The 25,674-nt window shown below is 40.5% G+C and overlaps 2 protein-coding genes across 2 annotated transcripts in view; one reads left to right on the forward strand and one right to left on the reverse strand.

Annotated features, from left to right (window-relative positions):
- Window positions 1-8,624, forward strand: part of PSMD12 (proteasome 26S subunit, non-ATPase 12) — a 22,584-nt gene extending 13,960 nt beyond the window's left edge. Inside the window, exons 6-11 of the mRNA XM_019637810.1 lie at window positions 2,369-2,518; window positions 2,608-2,742; window positions 3,365-3,477; window positions 4,938-5,112; window positions 7,284-7,361; window positions 8,049-8,624. Of these exons, the coding sequence (XP_019493355.1) occupies window positions 2,369-2,518; window positions 2,608-2,742; window positions 3,365-3,477; window positions 4,938-5,112; window positions 7,284-7,361; window positions 8,049-8,258 (861 nt within the window). The 3' untranslated portion in view covers window positions 8,259-8,624. The remainder of the gene's footprint in view (window positions 1-2,368; window positions 2,519-2,607; window positions 2,743-3,364; window positions 3,478-4,937; window positions 5,113-7,283; window positions 7,362-8,048) is intronic.
- Window positions 8,625-13,445: 4,821 nt separating this feature from the next.
- LOC109380283 (ferritin light chain-like) lies at window positions 13,446-14,134 on the reverse strand. Its single transcript, XM_019637683.1, has 2 exons — window positions 13,748-14,134; window positions 13,446-13,715 (listed from the first exon to the last, which is right to left on the reverse strand). Exons 1-2 carry the CDS (start codon window positions 14,132-14,134, stop codon window positions 13,506-13,508), a joined length of 597 nt encoding a protein of 198 aa, XP_019493228.1. The 3' UTR covers window positions 13,446-13,505.
- Between the last annotated feature and the right edge of the window lie 11,540 nt (window positions 14,135-25,674).

Here is a 25,674-nt window from a genome sequence, read left to right on the forward strand (position 1 = left end):
TGCAGCCTATGCCGTCGCCGGCGACTCATGGCAGCCCAGCTCCAGGTCGAGCTGTTGTTCAGCATCTTAGCTGTAGAGGGCAGTGTCACTGGCCCACATATGTGGGATCCGAACCGGAGCCTTCTGGCGTCCCAAGCCAGTTCTTAACGATCGTGCCACTCGGCCGGCCCCTTCAAACTGTTTTTTAACTTGGATGATTATATGCTCATAATTCAACATTCCCTTTGAAATATACTTGCCAAAAAAAATTAATCTCAATTATGTGAAGGTTCAAGTGTAAATACCAGTTTATGGGCTATACCAGGGACACAGGAGCCTGTTAAATGATACCATAGGGACACAATCAGCAAAATTCAGACTCGAGGAAACTGTAGGATGATTAGCTTGATTTTTTTCAACAAATAAATGGCAAGGAGAAAAAGAGACATAAAAAACATATCTATCAATTGTGAAGTATGAGCTTTATTTGGATCTGATTTGATTGAAAAATAAATGAGTCTATTGGGAACTGACTAGATATTTGGTGATATAAGGAATTTTTACGTATGATAAATTATTTTCAAAGTTTATCTTTTAGAAATACTGAAATTTTCATATATAATATGTTGTCTGAGATTTGCTTCAAAGTAATTGACACAGAGAGTGGGTGAAGATGTTTAAATGAAACATCTTGATGGTTCATTGTACATGTTTTTATTTTCCTTAAAAAATTACAGAGAAGACAGTGAAATAAAAATATTTTCAGACCAAATTATAATAATAACAGCCTCACTTTATTCTACTTTATAAATGTGTCATTCTGAATTTTGTAAATTCATTCATAGTATATGCCTACCAAATATTAGGAATTTTTTCATAGTATTTGATATAATTGATTTTATACATTGTATTTGTATATATCTGTTTTAACTACATTGCATATCCATTAGGAGTCATATCAGCCTTTTTATCTGAATTAAAAAATGACTAGTGCCTCTTTTTTATATATATATATATAATGGTTTCAACTGTTATAAAAAGTTTGCAGTCTTAAGAAAGCCTGCAACTGGCATATTTTTTCATATTTAGAATTATAATTACCTCCTTAGCCATTAGAAAAATGCAAATTAAAACCACAGTGAGATAACCACTACATACGTATTAAAATAGCTAAAATAAAAAACATACAATACAAAGAGATGGCAGGGATTTTGCAGAGCAACTGGAACTCTTACAGATTGTTCATGGGAATGCAAAGTGGCACAGCCACTCTGGAAAAGAGTTTGGCAGTTTCTTATAGTAGCTTTATTTATGATACGCTGAAGATGGAATCAGCCTAGATAGTCTTCAACAGATAAATGGATAAACTGTGGTTCATCTGTACAGTGGAATACTACTTAGCAATAAAAAGGAATGAATTATTGATATACACAACTTTAATGAGTCTTATTATTCAAAGCATTATGCTGAGTGAACAGACAGTCTCAAAAGGTTACATACTATGTTTGACATTCTTTTTTTCCCCCGTTATATTTGCTGTAACTATAACTATGCTGTACACCACTATATAACTGTAACTATAACCACTATACTGTACAACTGAAACTAATATAAAATAATATTAGTTTCAGATGTACAGTATAGTGGTTGGACATTCATATAATTTCTGCAGTGCTCCCCCTGATTAGTCTAGTACCCACCTGGCAGTATACATTGTAGTTACAACATTATTGATATATTCCCTGTGCTTTACTTTACATCCCCCTGACTGTTTTGTAACTAGCAATTTGTACTTGATCCCTTCACCTTTTTCACCCGGCTTCCCAACCCCCTTCTGGCAATCATCAGTTCTCTGTATCTGTGAATCTTTTTGTGGTTTTTGTTGTTGTTGTTGTTCATTATTTTGTTCTTTATATTCCACATGTAAGTGATATGGTATTTGACTTTCTCAGTCTGACTTATTTCACTGAGCATAATGCCCTCTAGGTCCATCCATGTTGTATATTTGACATTTTTGAAAAGACACATCTGTAGTGACATAGAATAGATTGTTGCTTGTTGGGTTATGAGTTGGGGAGGCATGTGACTATAACGAGTATCATGAGAGAGATTTTTGTGGTGATAGAGCTATTCTATATCTTGATTGTGATGGCAGTTACACAAATCTATAAATATGTTAAAATTCATAGAACTTTATACCAAAAGAAAAAAATCCATTTTACTGTATAATGATTTTCTTAATTATAATTTTTTGGAGGAAACTAGCTTTTTCTACCTTCATCAACATTCTCCCAATATACGTGAAAGTTATTATTTATCAAGGGTGAATATTCTAATGTGTATTTAGTTTTGTTGCAACTTTAAAATATAAACTATTTTACTCTGGTAGGTGGAAACGTACGGGTCAATGGAAAAGAAAGAGCGAGTGGAGTTTATTTTGGAGCAAATGAGGCTCTGCCTAGCTGTGAAGGATTACATTCGTACACAGATCATCAGCAAGAAAATTAACACCAAATTTTTCCAGGAAGAAAATACAGAAGTAAGTATATCTCTTACTATAAATTTACTTTAAAAGTGTTTTGGGGAAATCTCACACACTCCAACTTATTTTGTCAATGTTTTTTTCAGAAATCAAAGTTGAAATACTATAACTTAATGATTCAGCTGGATCAACATGAGGGCTCCTATTTGTCTATTTGTAAGCACTACAGAGCAATATATGATACTCCCTGTATACAGGCGGAAGGTGAAAAGTGGCAACAGGTAAGAATATATTCTTTCACTTGACATTGGTACTTATTTGGAACAATTTGCATTTTTTTATTTTTGAAATAATCTTAACATCAGTAATTACGTGCAATTTTATGCTGCTGTATTCAGTGTGTTGATAATTCAGTTTATCCTGATTCAGATGAATTGTGGTAATACTATAAATTGTTTATCACCTTGGAAGAAATGTAGGCTTACTATTTAAAATATGTATAGCAGGTCACCTGCTAACAAAGGTTACAGATAAAGACCTAACATTACTTTGGAAAATTATTTTACAAAAATTATTTTAAACAGCTTATATGTGTATTCCACATTTATGCTGTTAACTTGTTGTTAGAATTTTTCTTTTATACATTTGTTTGTTTTTTAAAAAGTCAGCCAAGATAGTAATCCAAATTAGCAAAGATTTACTGTAATAATTTTATGAGAACTAAATATTGCAGAAAGACACTATGAAAAGAGCAACCTAGTAAAAATTTTTCCCCAAAAAACTTTTGAGTACAATATTAAAAATGAATATATACAATTATTCCATGATTTTTCAGTTCTTGGCAAAGTTTCCATTTTGTTTCTAATTTCACATATAATCTATTGTGTTATACAACTTTTTTAGGCTCTGAAAAGTGTTGTCCTCTATGTTATCTTGGCTCCTTTTGATAATGAACAGTCAGATTTGGTTCATCGAATAAGTGGTGACAAGAAGTTAGAAGAAATTCCTAAATATAAGTAAGTACTTTCATAATTAGTATAGTATACCTCAGTAGAAGCACCATTTTGAAAGAGAATTGGTTAACCTAAGTGTAGTCTTCTTAAATTGTTTGCAGATAGATTGTATTAGAAAATAAAACCAGAGATAATGAAGTATTTTAGTACTGCATTAGAAATTAATGTGGTGAGATTATTACACATATTCTAAGCCACTTATCAAGTAGCAATTTTATTTCAAGCAATTTTGGCAGCTTTTGGTTAATTAACCATTTGATAAAGTTTTATCATTGATAGTTGGGGGCTTTGTGATTTTCGGAAGTACATACTTCTGAATATCCATTATATAAAACAGACATACACTTCCACATAAGCACAGTGGTCTTTTATTTTTTTTATTCTTTAAATATTTCTTTTGGGGAAGGAGATACCACACTTCTACTCAATTAAGAGAAATACTTTTTAAAGTACCGAGATTTTTTTTTACACCTATCATGCCATGAATTCATGGGGAATGGGCTCCAGCAGCTCAGGCTCCTTTCCTCTGGTTCTCACAAAGTGTGCCTCCCTGGGTGGGGCAGTCTGATGCCTTTCTTTCTCTTTGGCTTCTTTTTTTTTATCATTTTCCTTCACGCATTTTAGGAAGCCATCTCAGCTCTTGGAGTAATTAATATACTCGGTACATAGTACATTAATTCTCTTGGCAAGAATCTTGCCCTTGGGGCGGCCGGTTAGCTCAGGTGGTTAGAGCACAGGCTCATAACACCAAGGTTGCCGGTTCAATTTCCACATGGGCCAAGGAGCTGTACCCTCCACAACTAGATTGAAGACAACTTGACTAGGAGCTGATGGGTCCTGAAAAAAAAACACTGTTCCCCAATAAAATACCTTTAAAAAAATTTAAATTAAAAAATAAAAATAAAGAATCTTGCCCTTAACTTGTTTGTTTGCAACAATGCCAACAGGATAACACTGTAGACCCTTCCAGTTTTGCCATGGTAACATTTGTGGGCCATTCCTTTTGAACGGTGCCCATTCCCTTGATGTCTACAATACCACCTTTCTTATAGTTTGACGTGTATGTGGCCAAAGGAACAACCCCATGTCTCTAAAAGGCCTAGAGGACACACAGCAGGCCTTGCCTGGCCCCCTTAGTGTTGGTCATTTTGGGGAATTACTGGAAGATGGTGGTCCTGGCCGAAAAACTGTTTTTTAAAGCTATTTTTCTTTTATCTGTTTCATTAAAGTTTACAGTAACTAGTCCAGAGACTGGCAAATACAGTATAGGGAAGAGCAGAATGTTAAGTATGGGAATGCTCTATTCAGAATTACTGTGGGGAAAAAATGGTAGTAACATTGGTAACATTCATAATTAACTTGGTTCTTGTTCTGCAAATAAAAATTTATAAAAAAACAGCCTTTTTGATATTTTAAAAAGTTATTTTACAGATTGGGAATATTAAGTTTTATACACTTTACAGGGATCTTTTAAAGCTTTTTACCACAATGGAGTTGATGCGTTGGTCCACACTTGTTGAAGATTATGGAATGGAATTAAGAAAAGGTTCTCTCGAGAGCCCTGCAACTGATGTTTTTGGTTATACAGAAGAAGGTGAAAAAAGGTGGAAAGACTTGAAGAACAGAGTTGTTGAACATGTAAGAATCTGGCATGGTAGAGATGACAATTTAGTAGAAGTAAAGTTGCAAATTTGAGCATAAACTTTTATTTTTTAAGTTTGATCATCAAATTTTTTTGGATGTTATGTCTTTAATTCTTCACTTTAGGGTTTTTTTGTTTTTTTTTTCTATGCCCAATGTAGTAGTGATGTATAAATTTCATGTTCAAATGTTTATTGTATATTTCCCAAAGCACATCGAAATTTATCACATACTTCCAGTCTTCCCCCACCCCGAGCCCCCCATTTTTGGCTTTTCAGAAAAGATAACTGTTAGTATGCTTCATTTTGAGAGGATCTCTCAAGAATCCAAAATTTTATAGCATATAAACCAGAAAGAATGTCTTAGGAATGTGACGGATGGATGGATGGATAGGGGTGTGTTTTCTGTCTGATAATCACTTGGTAGTTTTGGAAATGGGTAACATGTCTTAAACCTTTGATGTTCTTGGGGTCGCTACAAATTGAATTATATCAACATTCATTCATATAACAAACACATTTGTTGTGAGCCCTCTATGTGCCAGACACTGTACAAAGTGCTGGGACACATGGGAGAATATGACATGGTCGCTACCTTCCCAAAGCTTAAAAAAAAACATAGGGAAGATGCATTTATAAATAAAAGTATTATAGACATTTTATTTTAGAACAAGTATATAGAGAGTAGAGGAAAGTAGAATTGGTTCTTTCCAATTGATTGGTTGTCCTGGAAGAATTGTCATCCTAGATTTGTAGGAACTGACGGAGGTAAGATTTGTAAGAAGAGTACAGTTAGCAGGTAGACAAAGGAAAGTAGTTCCTTGAGGCAGACAGGATAATCTGAACAAGGGCGTGGAGGCACAAACCAGCAGGGGAACTTGGGGACCTCCAAGAAAAAGGCCCAGTGAGTAAGGAAGTTGGAGATGTAGAAAGGGTCTGGATCATAACAAAGTTTACACCCTAAAGTGAAAGCTTCCCAACTGAGAGGATAACAACCAGGTTTGTGTTTTACAAAGACTCCTGTGAGAGTAAGTGTGGAGAATGGATTTGGAGAGAGAAACGAGATGAGAAGACTAGTTCAGTGAGGGGCTGTATGGGTTTGAATTAAGGCAGTAGCCAAGGTATTGAAGAAGAATGGATAGAATGGCATTATTTTAAGGAAGGAAATCAGTAGAATTTGGCCACTGATTAAATGTAAGGATGTAAGAAAAGGTGGGGTCTAGAATGATTCTCATGCTTCCTGAGAGGTTGATGTTGCCATCGACCCTGATAGAGATGAAAGGAGGTGCAGCTTCTGCAAAGATGAGTTCGCTTTTCTCCCCACTGTTCCCCATTTTTCTTTGTGAGTGCTACTCTGTTAACATTAAGAATAATAAAGAGGGGCCGGCTGAGTGGCTCAGTTGGTTAAGAGCTCGCTCAAGAGTTTGAGCTCTGAGCAACAGCGGTTCGAGTCAGCCCGAGCTGAGCAGCCACTGAGCTGCCAACAGGTGGCAGGATGGCTCAGCTAAAAAAAAAAATAATAATAATAATAATAAAGAGGAGTCTAACTTGAATACCATTTCCAGTGAAAATTAGGGAATTTAATTTCTGGTTACCTTGATGTAGTTATAATGATGATAAAGTGATGTTTTAAGATGATTCCGATTTTTAAAAATTTCAACCTTTTAAACATTTGTGTCATAATTAGAAAAGCTTAACCTTAGATTCTTGGATTTAGCAAAAATATTTTAGTACATTTATATTTTTTAATCACTAATTTATTTAAGATAGGCCTACATTTTTACTGTATATATTTTAAAAGAGTTGTGGAGGGGGAGATGGCGGAGTGCGAGCTCTGAGCAACAGCGGTTCGATGCCCGGCCTGAGCTGAGCTGCCGCTGAGCTGCCAACAGGTGGCAGGATGGCTCAGCTTAAAAAAAAATGTCCAAAAAAAAAAAGTGGTGGAAGCTACTCAGAATAACTTCCAAATAACTGCAAAAACCAAAATATCTAAATACTTAGTTTTGTTACTGAAGTTTAGAACTAGCATTCTTCCGGTGGTGGGCTATAGAAAAATTCAAAGCTCTTACTCTGACATTTTAACTAAACCCATTTGGATATGAAAAGAAACAGCCCTTTAGCCTTGGTGATAATGACTGCGTGTCCTCCCTGCCCTCTCTCCTCTCCCAGAATATTAGAATAATGGCCAGGTATTACACGCGGATAACAATGAAGAGGATGGCACAACTTCTGGATCTGTCTGTTGATGTAAGTAGTAAACGTTGTGGTTTCAGTTATTTGTAGCCATTCATTTTCAGTATCAGTGACCTATAAAAATCAAGTGAGAAAATCAATTTGTTTTATTATTTAATTTTAAGTTTAGGTGATAGTTTCCCCAAGCTATCTTAAATATCAAAAATTAGCGTAAATATTGGTTTATAGTTAACATTAATATTATTTATACTAGTTAAAATCTTCACTTAAATATGTTAGTTTTCCATTGATTAATGTGAAGTCCAAGGCATATATTCTATAATAAATCTGTCTGGGTTCCCAAAAGTGAATGAATGGTAGAAATAAGAGATGTGAAGGAGACTTGACTGCATTTCTCCTGAAAAGGTCCCAGGACAAGCCTTTGCGGAGGAAGCATTGTGGAACAGAGTAGATCGCGTTGCTGTTGGCAGTAGGCTCTTCCCCAGCACCAGCAGGGTTACGTTTGCAGGGAGGCAGATCAGACTCAGCCCTGACTCTGAGTGACTCAGAGTCTCCATTCCCTCAACTCCCATTCCCTAAACTTAAGTCCCTTATTACAGGAAATCAGCAGTTGCTAACCATTAATAATGCATTTTAGCCTTGCATATTCTTGAGTAAAGAGTTTAGAAAATGCTTTCCCTAAGCGTTGTTTATTGTCTGTGATTACCCGGCCTTAATCCAATTTGTCTTTCTCTCTTGCAGGAGTCAGAGGCTTTTCTCTCGAATCTAGTAGTTAACAAGACCATCTTTGCTAAAGTAGACAGGTTGGCAGGAATTATCAACTTCCAGAGACCCAAGGATCCGAATAATTTATTAAATGACTGGTCTCAGAAACTGAACTCGTTGATGTCTCTAGTTAACAAAACTACACACCTCATAGCCAAAGAGGAGATGATACATAATCTACAATAAAGGTCTCGATGCCCTTAATGCTTTTAGGAAAGAGTTAAAATTGGAAGTCATTTAAAAAAAAAAAAAAGACTTATGGTGTATATGTTGGGGTTGTTTTTTTTCCTATTCTCAGCGCCTTTGTCTAAAATTTAAAAGATAGTGAATATGTTTGAGGCACCTATCAACCTTTCAGCTCCCTGATTTCATTGTTAACTTTGCATTTGCAGTTGGCACAAAAATATAATACATTTCTGTTGTCTGAGTTCTCAAAAAATTGTGTCATAACTTACCCAAATATTTTTCTATTATTTGAAAACTTTTTAGCTATCATTTGTTTTCATTTGGCTAACAACCATAATTACAATAAAAGCAGTATATGCACATTTATTTTCTATGGTTACCTGTGTTTCTGAACATTTTACGGGGTAGTGATTTAAGTGTTTTTTAAATAAATTCTGTTGTAAATCTATGAATTATTTTGTAGAATTTAAAAAGCAACATAATAAGAACATTTGGGATAGAGTTGTGATTTGTGAAGAATTTGTGTTTTAGTATTGTGGCTGAAAGTCTCTAGACTGAGTGTATAGAGCTATCTGGTAGGGTATAGACTTTTTTTTTTTTTTGAGTCAAACTGGTTTCATCACAGTAGCTTATTTTTACTCCTTTTCCTTGATTTGACCAGTTGTTGAACAAAATTAAGTAACATCCTGTTGACACAACTGAAGACACAAAGTCATTTTTATAAGACTTTGTGGCCTTAAAGGTCTGATTACATCATTAGGGCTCCAAATTCATTCTCTCTATAGGAACTTTAGTTCCTTCATTTGAACACTGGATAACAACTTAAAATGCTTTTAAAATGACCCCCCCAAAAAATTTCCAGGCCACCTTTAGCAAATGGTATAGTACTAATGCTTTTTACAGAATTAAACAAAGTAGTTTTACTGTCAGGGCCGGCAGAGTGGCTCAGTAGGTTAAGAGCTCGCTCAAGAGTGTGAGCTCTGTGCAACAGCGGTTCAAGTCCCAGCCCAAGCTGAGCTGCTGCTGAGCTGCCAACAGGTGGCAGGATGGCTCAGCTAAAAAAAAAAAAAAAAACCAAAGTTTTACTGTCAGAAGAAACACCTGAGATCAATTAACAGCAAATTTTGGAATTTTATAAAAATTTGATTTATTTCAGAGAAAATAGAAAAATGAAACAATGTTAGAAGGTTATTTAAAATGATGTTTAAATGAAGAAAGTATGAGGTCTGCTTTTTTTAAAACACAAATGCAAAGGGGGAAAACATTCTGGAAACAGCATTTCTCATAATTCATTTTCCATATAATGGTCACTGAATTATCCTATTTCATGATCCCATGGCTGAGGACAATTGTGGGACCTCTGCTATTTATGCTGAGTCATTGTGAATAATAATATAGTATTAATCTAATTTTATTCTTTAGAAATATAATGTATTGGTCACATTAATAACATCAACATCTGCTATCACTTATCTTTGAAAACTAACCAAAAATATGGCAAGTTCAGAAACATCAGAAGTTCACACTAGCAGTAGGAATATGGTTTTAATTTTCCTTTAAATGAAAAGGATTGAAAATAAAATTATTTTGCATTGTTAATTTGTAAATCAAGTTGGAGCTAATTTGAATCTAGCTTTTCATTAAGTTCATCTTTCTAGGGAGTCATTCACTTTGTATTTGCCAAACCTAGACTATTTGGCCAAATATGCTGCTATAAAGATTTCAGATGTTCCTGCTAGGTCTTTTTTTTAACATGCTCACCCTCAGCTAAACTCTTTGTGTTTTCTGGCTTGGTGCCACTAGTAACTATGTCCCAGTGACCCGATCCCATTTGACTTGATTAACTGCTCATCCATTTCTTTGTCCAAGCAAATTTAAGAGCTATTACCAATTTCTTAGTGTTACAAAGAAAAATCCATTAGCCTAGGGTGGTAAAATGGTTGAGATTTTTTTTTTATTTATAACCTAAAATACTGTTTTACATTTCAGACCTAAAGCCAGCATTTGTGAAAAGGATAGAACCACTTTATGTTAAATATGGAGAAGATAATGGTTGACTCATCATTTTCATTAGATTACTAACCAGCAGGAGAGGTGATAAGCCTCTGGGGTGGCTTTTTTTTCGTTTTTTAAAATGAGAAACATTTTTTATCCTTCTATTTCTATATAATTTATGTTTTTATTTTAGAGTTCAATAGCTATTTCTGTAATTATCCTTAATTTCCATGTGCTTATTGAATCATTGAAAAACTCATCTTTAAAATTCATACTGCTCCATTTTATCTCTTACAAGTGTTAAATGTATGATAAAAGTACATATTTTAAATTGTTTTCAGCCCCTGGATATAGCTGCAATAAAAGCACTAATTTGTGGGTATTTAAAAAAACCTGGAGAATAAACTCATACTTTAAAAGATTACTTCTCTTTTCAATTCTGTTTAAAACAAACAAAAAGCTATAGATCATTTTCATTTTTCTTTCAAAAACACATTATCTGTCTAAAACCTGTTAATCAGTGGGAAAACATTTTGGACGTTTGTTTCAAATGTCAACTCTTTGGCTTTTCCCCCTGAATTCTTTCTGATTTGGGGTTGGTGACAGGCCATGCCCCATTGTGCTCTTACCCAGTGGTTGTCCAACTCACACCAGCATCACGTGCAGGGCTTGTGACAATAGATGGCAGGACCCCACGCCAGAGCTTCTGATCAGTAGGTCTTGGGTGGTGCTCAAGAATTGTCATTTCAGAGGCCGGCCGAGTGGCTCAATTGGTTAAGAGCTCACGGCTCGAGAGGAGCTGCCAACAGGTGTCAGGATGGCTCAGAGAAGGAAAAAAAAAAAAGTCATTTCTATAACAAGTTGTCAGGTGATGTGAATGCGGCCCATCCACGGACTACACTTTGAGAAATACTCTTCTTGACAATGCTTGGAGTGAACACTAGAAAAGAACAAAGTTGGGTTTTTAAAATATTTTTCTGGGAAAAACCGTGAACATGGACATCAGTAAAGTTAGTATTGTGCTACAGTGTGATGCCCACCCAACGCCTACTTTTTATGTGTCTCCTGACATGTAGAGAAATGTTCTCGCCTTTTCCGTGGATATAAAACAATGTCCCTAACTTGGAGTTGACTGATTACTGTGTTGAAAGAGCTGAATGACATCTCTTTAAAGATTGCGGAAGTTTCATCATCTTGCTATTTTCTAAGATTGGAAATCGTGTTTATCGTATCCATCACTTCCGTTATAGTGGGAACTTCAACACTTCGTTATCATACCTAGTTGGATTTTTTTTTTTCTTTTTTAGCTGAGCCATCCTGTCACTTGTTGGCAGCTCAGCTCGGGCTGGGAATCAAACCGGTGACTCGCTCAGAGCTCAAACTCTTGAGCAAGCTCTTAACCAACTGAGCCACTAGGCTGACCCTTAGCTGGGATTTTTATTATTACTTCCAACTTTATCTTGTAAGAGTGCAATGTATTGTAGTAGCATTAATTGCATTCACAGTGTTGTACAGCCACCACCACTATTTCCAAAACTTTTGGATCACCCCAAACAGAAGCTCTATAATCATTAAGTGGTAATTCACCAACTCCCCTTTTCCCAGCCTCCAATAACTTCTACTTTCTATGAATTTGCCTGTTCTATTTCATAGAAGTGGAATCATGCATTTGTCCTTTTGTGTCTGGCTTATTTCACTTAGCATAATATTTTCAAGGTTCATCCGTGTTGTTGCATACATCAGAAATGCATTCCTTTTTATGGCTGAATAGCAAGCATTCCACTGTGAATATACATTTTGTTTATTCATCTAATGGTCACCTGGGTTGTTTTCACCTTTTGCCTAATAGTGACTAGTGCTGTTATGAACATGGTGTTTAACAAGTACCTGAAATCCTGTTTTCAATTATTTTTTTGGTGTGTGACTTTTTTTTTTCCATATTAGATTCAGGTGTACAAAACAGTGTACTAGTTAGACATTTACACCTCTGTTTTCAATTCTTTTAGATATCTCTGCATGTTGCCTTTAAAAAAATAGATCCAGTAAAAATTGTAAAGATCGTGCACAGAGGTTCTTTGTACCCTTTGCTCAGTTTGCACATTGGCTTAAAATCAAAAGGATGTTTATGTACAAAGGAATGGTATAGTAGACCAGAGGGACCCATTCCTGGCAAAGCTGTTGTTAATATTTTAAATCTTAGTAACCATAAAGACAAATTCCGCAAGAACTCATGTTCTTTGGTACCTGCTATCGATGGGGACCCACAGTCAGTGGAATAGGAACTACTTGTGATTCTAGTTATCAGACTGTTTCAGCCAATAAAGTATATGGAGCATGTGCATAAGTCCCATCTTTAAGGAGTTTAATATTTCTGAATTTAGTGCCCTGTTCAATTTCATATCTTAATTTGAACTTTGGGCATTTTCTTTGAATTGTGAAAGAAAACTCTGGTTTCATAATGCCCTCCCCCCTTTTTTTAATGCTTAAATGTCACTTGAAAGTGCAGCAAGTAAAAAGGTGAAAGCAATATGATGTAAACTAATTTTACTTGACCAAAAGTTTAGCATTCTATTCATTTAAAATCTTTTTTTTTCTTAGCGTTTGAAGAAAGTTCAAAAGAGCTAACTAACCTTCCAGAAATAGCAAAGATAATGTTGGGAAGGAGTAAGATGATTCTTAAAATGCACACCATGTCTGCTACTGCTGAACGCACAATACAATGCCTCACTACAGAATACTAAACAGCTGGTTTCCTGATGCTTTCACACTGACTCGGATCGCGTGTAGAAAGCAGGGCAGATACTCTGTTCAAAATGTTCCTATTTAAAGGAAGTGCCGTAGAAGACTACATTCCCCTCACCTTTTAGATTGCAAATCTTGAAAGAGAAGAATAATGTGATTTTCTTCTGCTGTCAGTACTTAAGGTTACAGGAAGAGTTTGGAAATAAGTTCTTCCTCTAAGATTTAGATAATACCAACATATTGTGGACCAGAGCAGATAAGCAGATATATAATCGCTCCCTGGCTGGCCAAACCAGACTTACAGGAAAGGAACCTTCAAGAGGGCAACATTTACAACTAGTTGACTATTTCTCAACATCTGGAATAGTGCCTGGCACAGTTACAAAATGTATGGACTTTGAAGAATAATCGGATAACTTTTTTTCCCCCCCTGCAAAAAGCTTTATTGTTTCAATTTGGTCCAAGGCATGGAAGAGGGCTCTGGAGTGGTTAGAAGGCTGCCTAATGGTTTCAGGCAGAAGCCCAACACCAGGGGGATGCAGAGGGGTCCCTCAAAGGCCTCTGGGCTCCAAAGGCTTCTAGTTGTGCTTGAGGGAGGGTGAGCCTTTCAAAGAGATACTCTCCAAGCCCGACCTGGGGGCCGGCCAGCTTGCGGAGGGTAGTCAGGTGGTCGCTCATTTTCTTGATGAGTTTCACCTCATCTAGGAAGTCATTCTCCAGTTAAGTCACAAAGCTGAGTGATAGAAGAGGAGAAAATGCTGCCAATGGGGGTCTGTGCAGGCAGAACCCAGGGCGTGCAGATCCCAAAGGGCCTGCTTCAGGTTCTTTTCCATGACCATGGCGACTCCCATGGCATCCTGAGTTTTACCCCACTCATCTTGAGAAGGTTTCTGCAGGTCCTGGAAGAGAGCGTGACCTCCGCGCTGGTTTTGCATCTTCAAGAGATGTGCCGCGCCTTCCCACTTCTCTTTGGCTAACTTGTGGGAGAAGTGGCCCACGCTCTCTAGAGCCACATCGTCGCAGTCGAAATAGAAGCCCAGAGACAGATAAGTGTAGGAGGCTCGCAGATGCAGGTTGACCAGGCGGTTGACAGCGGCCTCCACCTCAGTGGAATAATTCTGACGAACTTGGGAGCTCATGGTTGCTCAGCAATAAGGAGTTAAGCTCAAAAAACGGTGTTGGCTGGTCTTGGAGGGGGAGGATGGCTGAGATGGTTTTGAAGGTTGAGATTAGAAAGCGGTTGGAGGGTGGTGGGAGGCTGGAAGAAGTGGCGTCCCTGGGTCTGTTCCATCCAAACACTGTTGAAGCAAGAGACAGATCCAGGGGATGCCAAGGGCATTCAATAATTAGATAACTTGAACTTGACTATGAGATACATAACTAAAGTCAAGGAGTTAGCCATGAAAGCTAGAAAAATGAGTCACGGAAGCACACATTGCTGTTGTGTGTGGCAGAGAGGTCCTTAACTAACCGGATCCAAGTGTTCTGGACTTTTAGGCAAGGCCATCCTAACCGTGGAAATGGATACAGGAACTATAGCCAAACACCTGTGGTCCCCTTGTTGGAAACAGTTCTCTCATGAAATTGAAGCAGCATGCAAACAAACAGCCTGATATCATATAATGAGCTCACCTTGATCTGATCCCATGCTCAATAAGCAAACTTTTGATAGTGATTCCACTTACCATTAATTCCGTGGTAACTTAGCAAGTATTATTTAGTAACTTTACCAAATACTATTTTTAAAAAGGTAAAAATTTAAAATGGTTCAGTCATGTGGAAAAGTTTGAGGGATCCTCAAAAACTTAAATATAGAATGACCATATAACCCAGCAATTCCACTTTCATATATAGGATTCATTTATATGGAACATCTAACAGGTAAATCCAAGAGAAATAAAGCAGATTGGTGGTTACCAGGGACTAGGGGGAGGAGGGAATGAGTGAAAGTAACTGTTTTATGGATAAAGGGTTTTATTGGGAAGTGATAAAAATGTTTTGAAACAAGGTAGATGTGATTGTGCAACATTGTGAATGTACAAAATTCCACTGAATTTTTCACTTTAAAATGCATAATTTTATGTTATGTGAATTTCACCTTAATTTTTAAAAGGTAAAATGATGACTCATGTAAATATAAAATACATATATCATAGATTTTATTCAAGTTGTAATTAATTAATAAGGAAACCAGTATGATGTTAAAACCAGTTCAAAGTGATATGCATGTAAGAATACAATTGCTAGTTAGATACAAAATTGGTTAATGTCCAACAGGACCATGCACTGTAATATCTTGAGGTGATCTGTTTTGCCAGACAGACATTATTTGCATCACTAGTGGACAAAAATCTATAAATTAATCTTGGCTCCTAGAGATTTTAAAATAGCCCAGACAATGGAAATTCAAGCTCAGCACTGCACTGAAAGAAAAACCCAGTAATCTCATTTACCTATTTCCAAATTTTAAGTACTTTTTCTGACATCATATATGTCTGTCTACTAGGAGAGGAAGGGTCGATTGTGTCGTTTCTTGGATAACAGTTTAGTTTCTCATTAGTGATGAGTAAATGGTCATTCTAGTTTTATACACCAGTGTTTCAATGTATGGGTAATGTATATCTGTCAGTCTCTGAAAGATAAATCTGCTCTTTGAGCTGGAAACACTGGTTTCCTGTCCTCTAAGACCAGAGGTCAGACTTGGTCTATAGAAAACTCACCAAGGACAAATGTGATCCGGTAAAGTCTCTATTTATTTATTTATTATTTTTTTAAATTTTTATTGGGGAATTGGGGGAGGGTAACAGCGTTGGGGAATTGGGGAAGGGGAACAGACAAATTGCTATCCTTTTGTTCTTCAGTCTAGTTGTGGAGAACGTTGCTTCACTGGCTCAAGTTGGCACCATCATTGTGCTCTACCCAGGTGAGGCAAATCAGTCGCCAGCTTCTGGACGGCCGCTCACAGCGGCTGCTGGCCGCTCACGCTAGCTGCTGGCTACACACGGTAGTCCATGGCAACCCACTGCCACAGGGGCTGCAACCTACACCATCACCGTTGCCGGCGACTCACGGCAGCCCAGCTCCAGGTTGAGCTGTTGTTCAGCATCTTAGCTGTGGAGGGCAGTGTCACTGGCCCTCATATGTGGGATGGAACCGGGGCCCTCTCGTGTCCTAAGCCAGCTCTTAACCAACGCGCCACTCTGCTGGCTCTAAAGTCTCTCTTGATAGACAGCATTTTGTCCTCTCCCCACAGAGAAGAGACCTTTGCTTATTTTGAACTTGAACAACTTCATTTTTGGCCTAGGCCATTTTTTGTTTTTCTTAGCTCTTCAAATGAAATATTTAATCATTTGTGTACGTCTCTGGTTTTTGACATACATCATACTGTGGAAATAGATTTGTTAAACTCCAATTACTATTGAATGCCTGATATAGCCAGGCAAATTATTCACTACATGAAGTCACCCGATTGTCTTCAGGAGTTGGATGGGATACAAGGGAATACAGAACACTTGCGTCTGTAAGGAAGTTACGTTCCTTCCCATGAGATAACTATCGCTCATTTCCTTCCTGGTTTTTTCCATGCTATTTGTGAATGTTTATGGCAGGGTTTCATGTGGAAGAAAACATTTGCCAGTATTATATTACATTCAAGTGCTCTTTCTGTCCGAAAGCACAGTGATCATTTCTGTGTAGACTCAAAAAACGATTTCAAGCTGGTGTGGACACACCATGTCTTGCTGGGGCCTGCCTCACCACTTCTCTCTTCATGCCCTGGGCCTTCCCTTTTAACATAGCAGGACCCCAGCTTAGCACCCACATAAGCGGGTGCTACTTAAAGGGAGGGAGAGTTAACATCTCAGGAGATGAATCTTTGGAGGACTGCTGCTTTTCCGTTTCTCCCCACTGGACAGACTGGCCTAAGAAGTAGGTTATATGACTTCTCAGAGGACAATCTCCCAGGATTGCGCAGTGGCCGGTTTAATAATGCATCTTCCTCCGGGTACTGTCTCCAGCTCCTTCCCAGCCTCGCTCTCCTCCTCACTCACTCCTGCTCCCTGAAATCGCACTCCCTAATAAATTGGTAGCACATAAGCTTCTGCCTCAGGCTGCGCTTTCTGGGGAATCCAGGCTAAGACAGATGGTATTTTGCACATGTTTATACTGACTTTAAATTAAACCATCTCTAAATCTTCCTAGTGATCAATGTTGTAATAGAATACTGAGTTCTTGGGATTGTAAAGTGTGGTATACGGTAAATGCAGGCCTGCTCCCTACGTTTTGGTATTTGGTATGAGTATTACGGAGTAAAGAAGTGGCAGACTTTGACACAAGCATTCCCTGTAGCCTTTCTCACTGCCTGTCCCCTTTCTTTCTCTCCTCAGTGCACTGCAATCTGACTTTAATCTCTCCCATTCTTCTAAAATGTCCTTTTCAAGGGGCGGCCGGTTAGCTCAGTTGGTTAGAGCGCAGTGCTCATAACACTAAGGTTGCCTGCAATTCCCACGCCCTCCACAACTCTTCTAGATTGAAACAACTATTTGACTTGGAGCTGATGGGTCCTGGAAAAACACACTGTTCCCCAATAAAAATAAATAAAATAAAATGTCCCATTTGAGGACAGCAATGCCCTTCATGTCACATCCACTTCCCATGTTACTTGGTGTCCCAGCAGCGTATGGTTCAGTTCATCGCTGCCTTATTGAAACATGTTCTTCTCTAGGCTTCTAGGCCGGAATTACCAGCACACCCCACCTCAATGGCTTCTCCTCCTCCAGTGCAGCCAGACAGCTGGCTGTTAATGAAAAGTGCCAGGGTCTCCCCTCAGCCTTCTCTTTTCCATTCATGCTCTATCCCCAGATAATCTCATCCAATCCCATGGCTTTAGATATACCTCTAGCTGCTGACATCCGAGTCACTGTCTTCCACCCTTGCTTCAGTTGAATCTCAGACTCCAACTATCAACTCATTTCTACTTGGATATCTAAAAGGCAACTCAAACTTAACATCAGGAGTTCCAAAACAGAACGCTTGACTTCTCCATTAATTTGCTTCACCCCGGTTTTCCACATTTCAGGAAATGATACCACCTTTTACACAGTGGCTTAGGCTGAAAACCCCAATGGCAGCCTTTTCTATTTCTCTCTTTAAAAAAAAAAAAGATTTTATTGAGGAATTGGGATAGGGAAACAGCATTGAGGAATCAGGGAAGGGAAACAGGCAAGTTGCTGTACTTTTGTTCTCAGTCTAGTTGTGGAGGACATAGCTTCACTGGCCCATGTTGGTGTTATCATTGCGCTCTTCCCGGATGAGGCAGTCACTCACCGGCCATTGGACAGCTGCTCACGTCGGCTCATGGAAGCTCACGAAAATGTACGCCAGCTGCCGCCAACTCACACCAGCTGCCAGCCACTCACGGTAGCTCATGGCAGCCCACTGCAGCCCCACTGCAGCCTACACCATCACCGGCCACTTCCGGCGGCCCAGCTCCAGGTTGAGCTGTTGCTCACCATCTTATCTGTAGAGGGTGCAGCATCACTGGCCCCCATGTGGGACCTGAACCGGGGTCCTGCTGATCAGAGCTGGTGTCCCAAGCCAACTCTTAACCAAAGCGCCGCGAGACTGGCCCTATTCTCTCTTCATCCTATTTATTAGCAAGTCCTTCTGGAGTTATCACCATGATTCATCTTGAATTCGACCCCTTCTCACCACCTCCACTGCTACTGTCATATCTTGCCTGGGCCATAAGATCTTCCTAGCCGGCTGCTCTGAGCCTTTTGTGCCTTCCAGATGCAACCAGACTGATTACTGTAAAACTTAAATCTAACTATATCTCACTCCTACTAAAATATCTTCCAACAGCATCCCTTGCAAGGAGAATACAATCCACAAGCCCCTACCTGATCTGTCCCCTGCTGACCTCCCTGATCTTTTGTCTGGCCCCTCCTCCTCTCCCTCTTCTTTCTGAGACTCAAACATGTGGAGCTTGTCTGGGGTCAGCATCTTCACATGCTAACCTCTCTCTTCCTGAAATACTCTTCCCCAGATTTTGAAATGGTTGGCGCTTCTTGGGCTTCTTATCACTTGGGTCTCAGCTCAAATGTCATTTCTTCAAGAGGACTTCCCTGACCTCTGTGGTTCAGGTGGTCCTGGCCCTGAGATCCTCTCTACCCCATGGCCCAGCTTTAGTTTAGCCATGTCACTTACCACTGTCTGAAGTTATCTCCGAATTTATTTTCCTCCTTCTTTATTCCTAAGTACTGACTGTCTCCTTCTCCTCGACTACTTGACCCAGGAGGTTGGACCTGTGTCCTATTCCCTACTATATCCCTGGAGTTTAGAATCACGTCTGGAGCACACTAGGAGCTCATATTTGTTGGCTATGAAGTACATATTTGTTGAATTAATGAATGGTGTGTGGTAGAATTCTGGGTTGTCATTTCCCTTCAGCAGGCTATTTAAATGACTTGGGACAAAGGAGATCAGAGGGTGGTCTGCAATCTTTGGAAATAACTGGCTTTTCTGCCCTTTAAGAGAGAAATTTCCCTAGCCTTTCTTTCATTACATTTATAATTATTATTATTATTTTTTTGCCCAATGATTCAGAGTCACCAAAGAGCTTATAGGACTGTGGGAAGCAAAAGTCATCCTGTGCCTTCCCTCTGTATGTCACGAGCTTGGAGAGTGTCAGAGCTGGGAGGAGGGACCTGAGACACAGGGACCGAACATGTGGTGAGTCCAGCAGACAGGGGTGTCTTGAGAACCCTTAACCTCAGTGCTGACTGGCTCACCATAGCGGTTCATATGTGGTCCTATCCCTGGAGCTTCAACACACATCCAGACTTCAGACTTCCTTATTCAATAGCTCTGTGACCCCTGGGTAAGTCACGCAACCTCTCTGTGCTCCAGTTTCCCCGTTTTTATAAGGATGCAAATGATGATGATGATGATAATGATGATGACAATGATAATGATAAATGCCTTTGCCTATGATTTAAAATTTATCTATCCCAGTAAACTATTTGGTACAGTACCAGGCTGGATTCCTAGTTAATTTGCTAAAAGGGGCCAGGCTTGAGGTGGTCAAGAGTAAATGGTCTTATGGTCCTTTTAGGGGCATATTTAACTTTGCCTCAGGTCTGCTAAACAGATGAAAAATTCCCTCAGTCCATCCTGCACCCCTCTCATTTTGCTTCTTTCTCTCCTTTCCTGTCTCCTTCCCTGCTCCCTCAGAAGCCTAGGGGAAAATAGGAAGAAAAGAGAGAAATAATTACTCCCTCCAACATAATTTTGTTAAGGTTTTTTTTTTAAAGAAATTCTAATATTAACATGTGACATTAATATGTGACTTTCTGGAGAAGCCTGCATGGCCCTTACTTAGAAGCCACTAGGGGGCAGCTCTGCTCACAGGTCCCCGCCAGCTCTCCCCTCACAGTTATAAATATGCTGTAAGAAGGTCTGAGGTCCCTTCCACGCTGCTCCTGTCCTCCAAAGGATATACTGGTCACATGCTAGTCACCTCTTTAATCTCTCAAATGGCAGGAGGAAACAACTGCTGCCTCCCTTTTTTGGTCACTAGTGGACAGGTGATAAGTGTGTTGTGAGTCGCTCAGGGCCTCGGTGCCAATCCTAGGAATTGCAGCTCCAGGAATGAATGGGGCTGCAGGAGAGGCAGGGGCTGAGTCCCCTGGGAGTTCTCCTTTGTGACCTGGAGGGACAGGACTGGAAGGAGCCAAGTTAGAGAACAAGAAGAAAAAGAGGCCTAAGAGTGGATATTCTCTCCCTCTTTCCCAGCAGCCACAACGTTGGGTTCATCTACAAGGTGAGACCCAAGAATAGGGATGGGGTGGCTGTCCCGCCTTCTCCCTCCCAAGCAGGAAGTCAGAAAGGGCTTGACTCCCTGAGAACTTCTCATGGACAGGAAGTCCTCGAGACAAACCCCTGCCTTCCCAATTGAGGGGGAGGGGAACACCATGAAGGTAGGCCGTCCTGTGTGTTGTTGTCCCAAGATGGAGTTCAGAGGCCAGTGGGTCTGCTAAGGACTGTGTAGTCGTTTGCTCAGGCTTCAGTGACAAATACCATAGACTGGGTGGCTTAAACCACAGAAATTCATTTTCACACAGTTATGGTGGCTTGAAGTCCAAGATCAAAGTGTTGGCAGGGTTGGTGTCCTCTGCGGCTTTTCTCCTTGGCTTGCAGACAGCTGCCTTCTTGTTGCCTCTTCAGATAGTCACACCACTGCGTGCACCCCTGTAGCCTCTTCCTCTTATTTTAAAGACACCAGGCACATTGGATTAGGGCCCTACCCTAACAGCTTCATTTTAGCCTGATCAGCACTTTAAAGACCATATCTCCAAATACTGTTACATTCTGTGGTATGGGAGGTTAGGCCTTTGTCATTGTAATTCAGCCCATAGTAGCTTGTCACTCACTGGGCTCAGTTCTCTTCAATGTCAAGGACAGCTAAAAAGACCACCAGAGATTTCACATCCCCCAGAGGATTACAGAGGCAAGGAGGGGAGGGCAAGGGAGAGAGCCCTCTGTTGGGACAGGGGTGACTGTCATTTGGTGGCCGGTGGAAAGGCCAAGAACTGGGAAGGTGCTGATTGAAGAGGGATGGTATGAACCAGGCCCAGCTTCACGGGGTCAGTGCCCTGCTGTGGGAGGCCATGGCCAGGGGCTGGGGACAGGGAGGGCAGCCCCAGTAGAGATACAGGGCATGGCCTGACAGGGGACCACCAGCAGCGGCTGTCTGGTTTCTTGAGTGGGGAACCCAGTGCTCTTCTCGGTCTTAGCCCCTGGGGTGAGGCTCCTAGGGGAAGGAAGAAGAGAGCGAAAAACATATTCAGGGTCCCATTCTGGAAGGGACTCATTCGAAAAGGGACATTTGTACTGCCCAGGAAGATCACTAAAGGGCCCTAACTTGAGAGGAGGGTGGGAGAACCAGGACCCTCTTGGCTATTTAAACCTTTCTACTTTCCTCCTTCTTTTGTTCCCATCTCTGGAGCTACACCTCAAGAGATGGTAACAGAGGGGCAGCCTCCAACATGCTGGTCTGAAGAAGCCACCTCTTCCCATCTATGGTGACAGTTGTGTGTGTGTGTGTGTGTGTGTGTGTGTGTGTGTGTGTGTGTGTTACACCGGAGGTAACAGCAGTGGCAATGGGCACAGTTTCCAGCTCTTCTCACCACACACATCTCTCAAGCTGAGGCCGCTTCCTGCCACTCACTCAGCTCCAGACTTCCCTGTGTCTCCTCGCTGTGTTCTTAATTATTAGACCAGCTCCCAAAGCAACGGGGAACATTCTCAATGCTACGTTCGAAGGCTCCATCCAGCGCACCTGACTACAAGATAAAAATTCTGAGAAAGCCACTTAAAACTCAGCTGTGAAGAGGGCATGATTTTGCTATTCTCGGGTGGCTGTGATATTACTTCATCATATTGTTTATGTGAAGAAAATTTGTTCTTTGGGAAATTAGGGGTACAAAAATAAATCTAATGATAATAAAAGGGGGGAAAAAGACCAAGACATAGATTTCTGCAGAATCCAGAGATAACTCTACCATCCCCAATTCTCTCCTGTTTCTTGGGATGAGCTCAGTTTTTCCTTCCCAGGAACATGCCAAATGCTTCCGAAGGACAAAACGTCTATGTCATTTTCCACAGCAGCTGCTGGTGTTAGCAACGTGGTCCCAACATGGCTGAGGGGGCAGGAAGGCTGGTTTACATGGAAGCAGAAGCAGCATGGGGCCAGAAAACCACAAGGCCCCCAGTAACTTTGGGCATTCCCTCAGAAGTGTCAAAAGATGGAGATCTGAGACCTCTGCAACTGGGAAACCCTTTGTGGGAGTTTTCCTGGAATGGCAGGTGAGGGAATGCAGACAGGACGCTACTTCTGCTCTGGGCGTTCAGACTATGTTTTCCTGGGAAAAATACCATCTGTGACTGTGTTTCTTGCTAAGTCGGCCCACAATTGGGGAAAACAGTCACTGAGAGAAACTCTAAAGGAAAAAAGCAAGGGGAGCACTCTGGTTCTGGCCTTCCAGACATTCCCCCTCTTCCCTTCCGCAGCAAGTTCACTGCCACTGCTAACTCTTTCCCAGAGCAGAGCGCTCCCCACCCGTTTTTACATAGTCCACACCTTCCCCCACGCCAAGGGGCTACCGGGTTGGTGGAGTTCAAAATGTGTTTAGGACTATCCAATAACACATTCTCATTGTAGGAAAATGTAAAACCGCAGAATAACATAAATAAGAGATAAACAAGTACCTGTGATCCAACCATCCAGAGAACATCACTGATAACATTGTAATGTAATTTCCTCCTGGTCTCATTTTCTTGCAATGCATGCTTTAAAAAAATGTTTTAAACACAGATGAGATATGTAGTTATAGTACGTATATAAGTATGTTTTTTTATATACTATGTATTTATGTATATGCACATAAATTCCTTTTTATCTTGACTTTTCCACTTAACATTATATCATGAGCATTTTTCCCATGGGTGGCATTCTTTTGAGAGAATTCCTGACATCACAGAAACCTACCAGGCAGCGCCTGCGGGCACAGGCTGCCTCGCTCTCTCAATCACCGAGCAAGCACAGGGTGTCAGCAGTCAGGGCTGAGCAGAGAGGCCTGGGTCCTCCTCCAGCCTGGTGCTCCCTTCCAGGGTCGGTCAGAGCTGTTCGCCTGCTCACGCCAAGCTTCCTCCCCCGGGGCCTTCCGAAGCTTTCCACAGCTTCAATATCAACGACACTTTTGTCTGCTCCACTTGGGGGAGAGGGCTGGATAGTCTGCTTTTTGTGTCCTTGATGGAGCCAGCCCAAGTTCCACAGACCCATGTACTTGCTCAGTTTCCCTAAATGGCGCAGCTCCAAGAACAGCTCAGAAGCCAAGGAAACCAAAATCCCTGCCTTTGCCGCCAAAATGGACAGGCTGTTTCCTGATACTCCGTGTGTGTGTGTGTGTGTGTGTGTGTGTGTGTGTGTGTGTGAGTCCCAACCGTGATTTCATTTCTGTGATAGCATGAACCAGCTCAGTGCATAGTATAGCACTGTTTTCTCCCATTGCTTCTTCCCTCGCCCCCGTGTAAATAGATGATCTCGCCCTCCCTAGCTGACTCAGCTGTAAAAAAGAATAAGTGGATGTGAATAAAAAAGGTTGCCAGTGAATCCAACCAACAGCTGGACCAGAGCTTTGTTGATGATGAAAATAATCAATGTTTTAGTAGATGTATAGCTTCCTCAGGTGTGAGCTCTGTTGTAGGTGGTGATTTGTTCCTTGTAGTGGTTAAAGTACCAAGGTCTACAAATAGCTTACTTTTTTATTGTGATAAAATATGCATAACATAAATTTACCATTTTAACCATTTTTAAGTGGACAGGTCTGTGGCATTAAGTACATTCACCTTGTTGTGCAACCATCCATCATCACCATCCACCTCCAGACATTTTCATTTTCCCAAACTGAAACTCTATATCCATTAAATAATAACTTCCCAAACCCTCCCCCCCACCCCTCCCCTGCAACCATTATTCTACCTTCTGAAAAATGAGTTACATTTTTTTTTTAAAGATTTTTATTGGGGAGTTGGGGGGATGGGAACAGTGCCGGGGGGATTGGGGAAGGGGAATAGACAAGTTGCTGTCGTTTTGTTCTTCAATCTAGTTGTGGAGGACGTTGCTTCACTTGCCCAAGTTGGCACCATCATTGCGCTCTTCCCTGGAGAGGCACATCAGTCGCCGGCTTCTGGACGGCCGCTCACTGTGGCTGCTGGCCGCTCACGCTGGCTGCTGGCTACACACAGTAGCCCATGGCCACCCACTGCCACAGGGACTGCAGCCTATGCCGTCGCCAGCGACTCATGGCAGCCCAGCTCCAGGTTGAGCTGTTGTTCAGCATCTTAGCTGTAGAGGGCAGTGTCACTGGCCCTCATATGTGGGATCTGAACCGGGGCCCCCTGGCGTCCCACGCCAGTTCTTAACCATCGCGCCACTCGGCCGGCTGGAGAAGGTGAAATTCTTGATGGAGTCTTTAACGAAGTGAGAGGGAGTCATGTAAAAATCTGAAGAAGAAGCATGGGGAAGGGTGGGAGGGGAGGGAACAGGTTGCACCAACACTGAGGAGGTAGATCAGTTATAGGCATTTTGTTCCAGGTAGTAGGATATCCAATTGAGAACGGCTTAGACCACCCATTCTCAAAGTGAGATCTGGGGAACCCCTGGGAATTTCCAAGAACTCTTTCAAGGCATCCATGAGCTTATTTTTATAGTAATACCATAACCACCCTACCTTCTTTCACAAGTGTAGAGTGAGGGTGTTTCACTGGCTATATTATATGATATGATAACACATCCAGTGCGGAAGAAGATATTAGAATCCAGCTGTCTCCTGTTCATTCAGACATTAAAGAGATTTGCAAAAAAGAACAACCCCTCTTTCTAATTTTTTTCTTTTGGAAACTATAATTATTTTTCGTAAAATTGTGTTGTTTATATTCACATGAAATGGGTTTATTATTTTTATTTGAAAATAAATCCGTAAATATTTAAATCGACATAAGACAGACTAACAGGAGAAAAACAAATGTTTCATTGTGTGTATATGGGAGCCCTCATAAGAATATGAAACCCAAAGGCAAGTAGGTCAGTTGAGGCTTATATGCCACCTGAGCTAAG

This window comes from Hipposideros armiger, unplaced genomic scaffold (genome assembly GCF_001890085.2).
Source record: "Hipposideros armiger isolate ML-2016 unplaced genomic scaffold, ASM189008v1 scaffold_34, whole genome shotgun sequence".
NCBI lineage: Eukaryota > Metazoa > Chordata > Mammalia > Chiroptera > Hipposideridae > Hipposideros > Hipposideros armiger.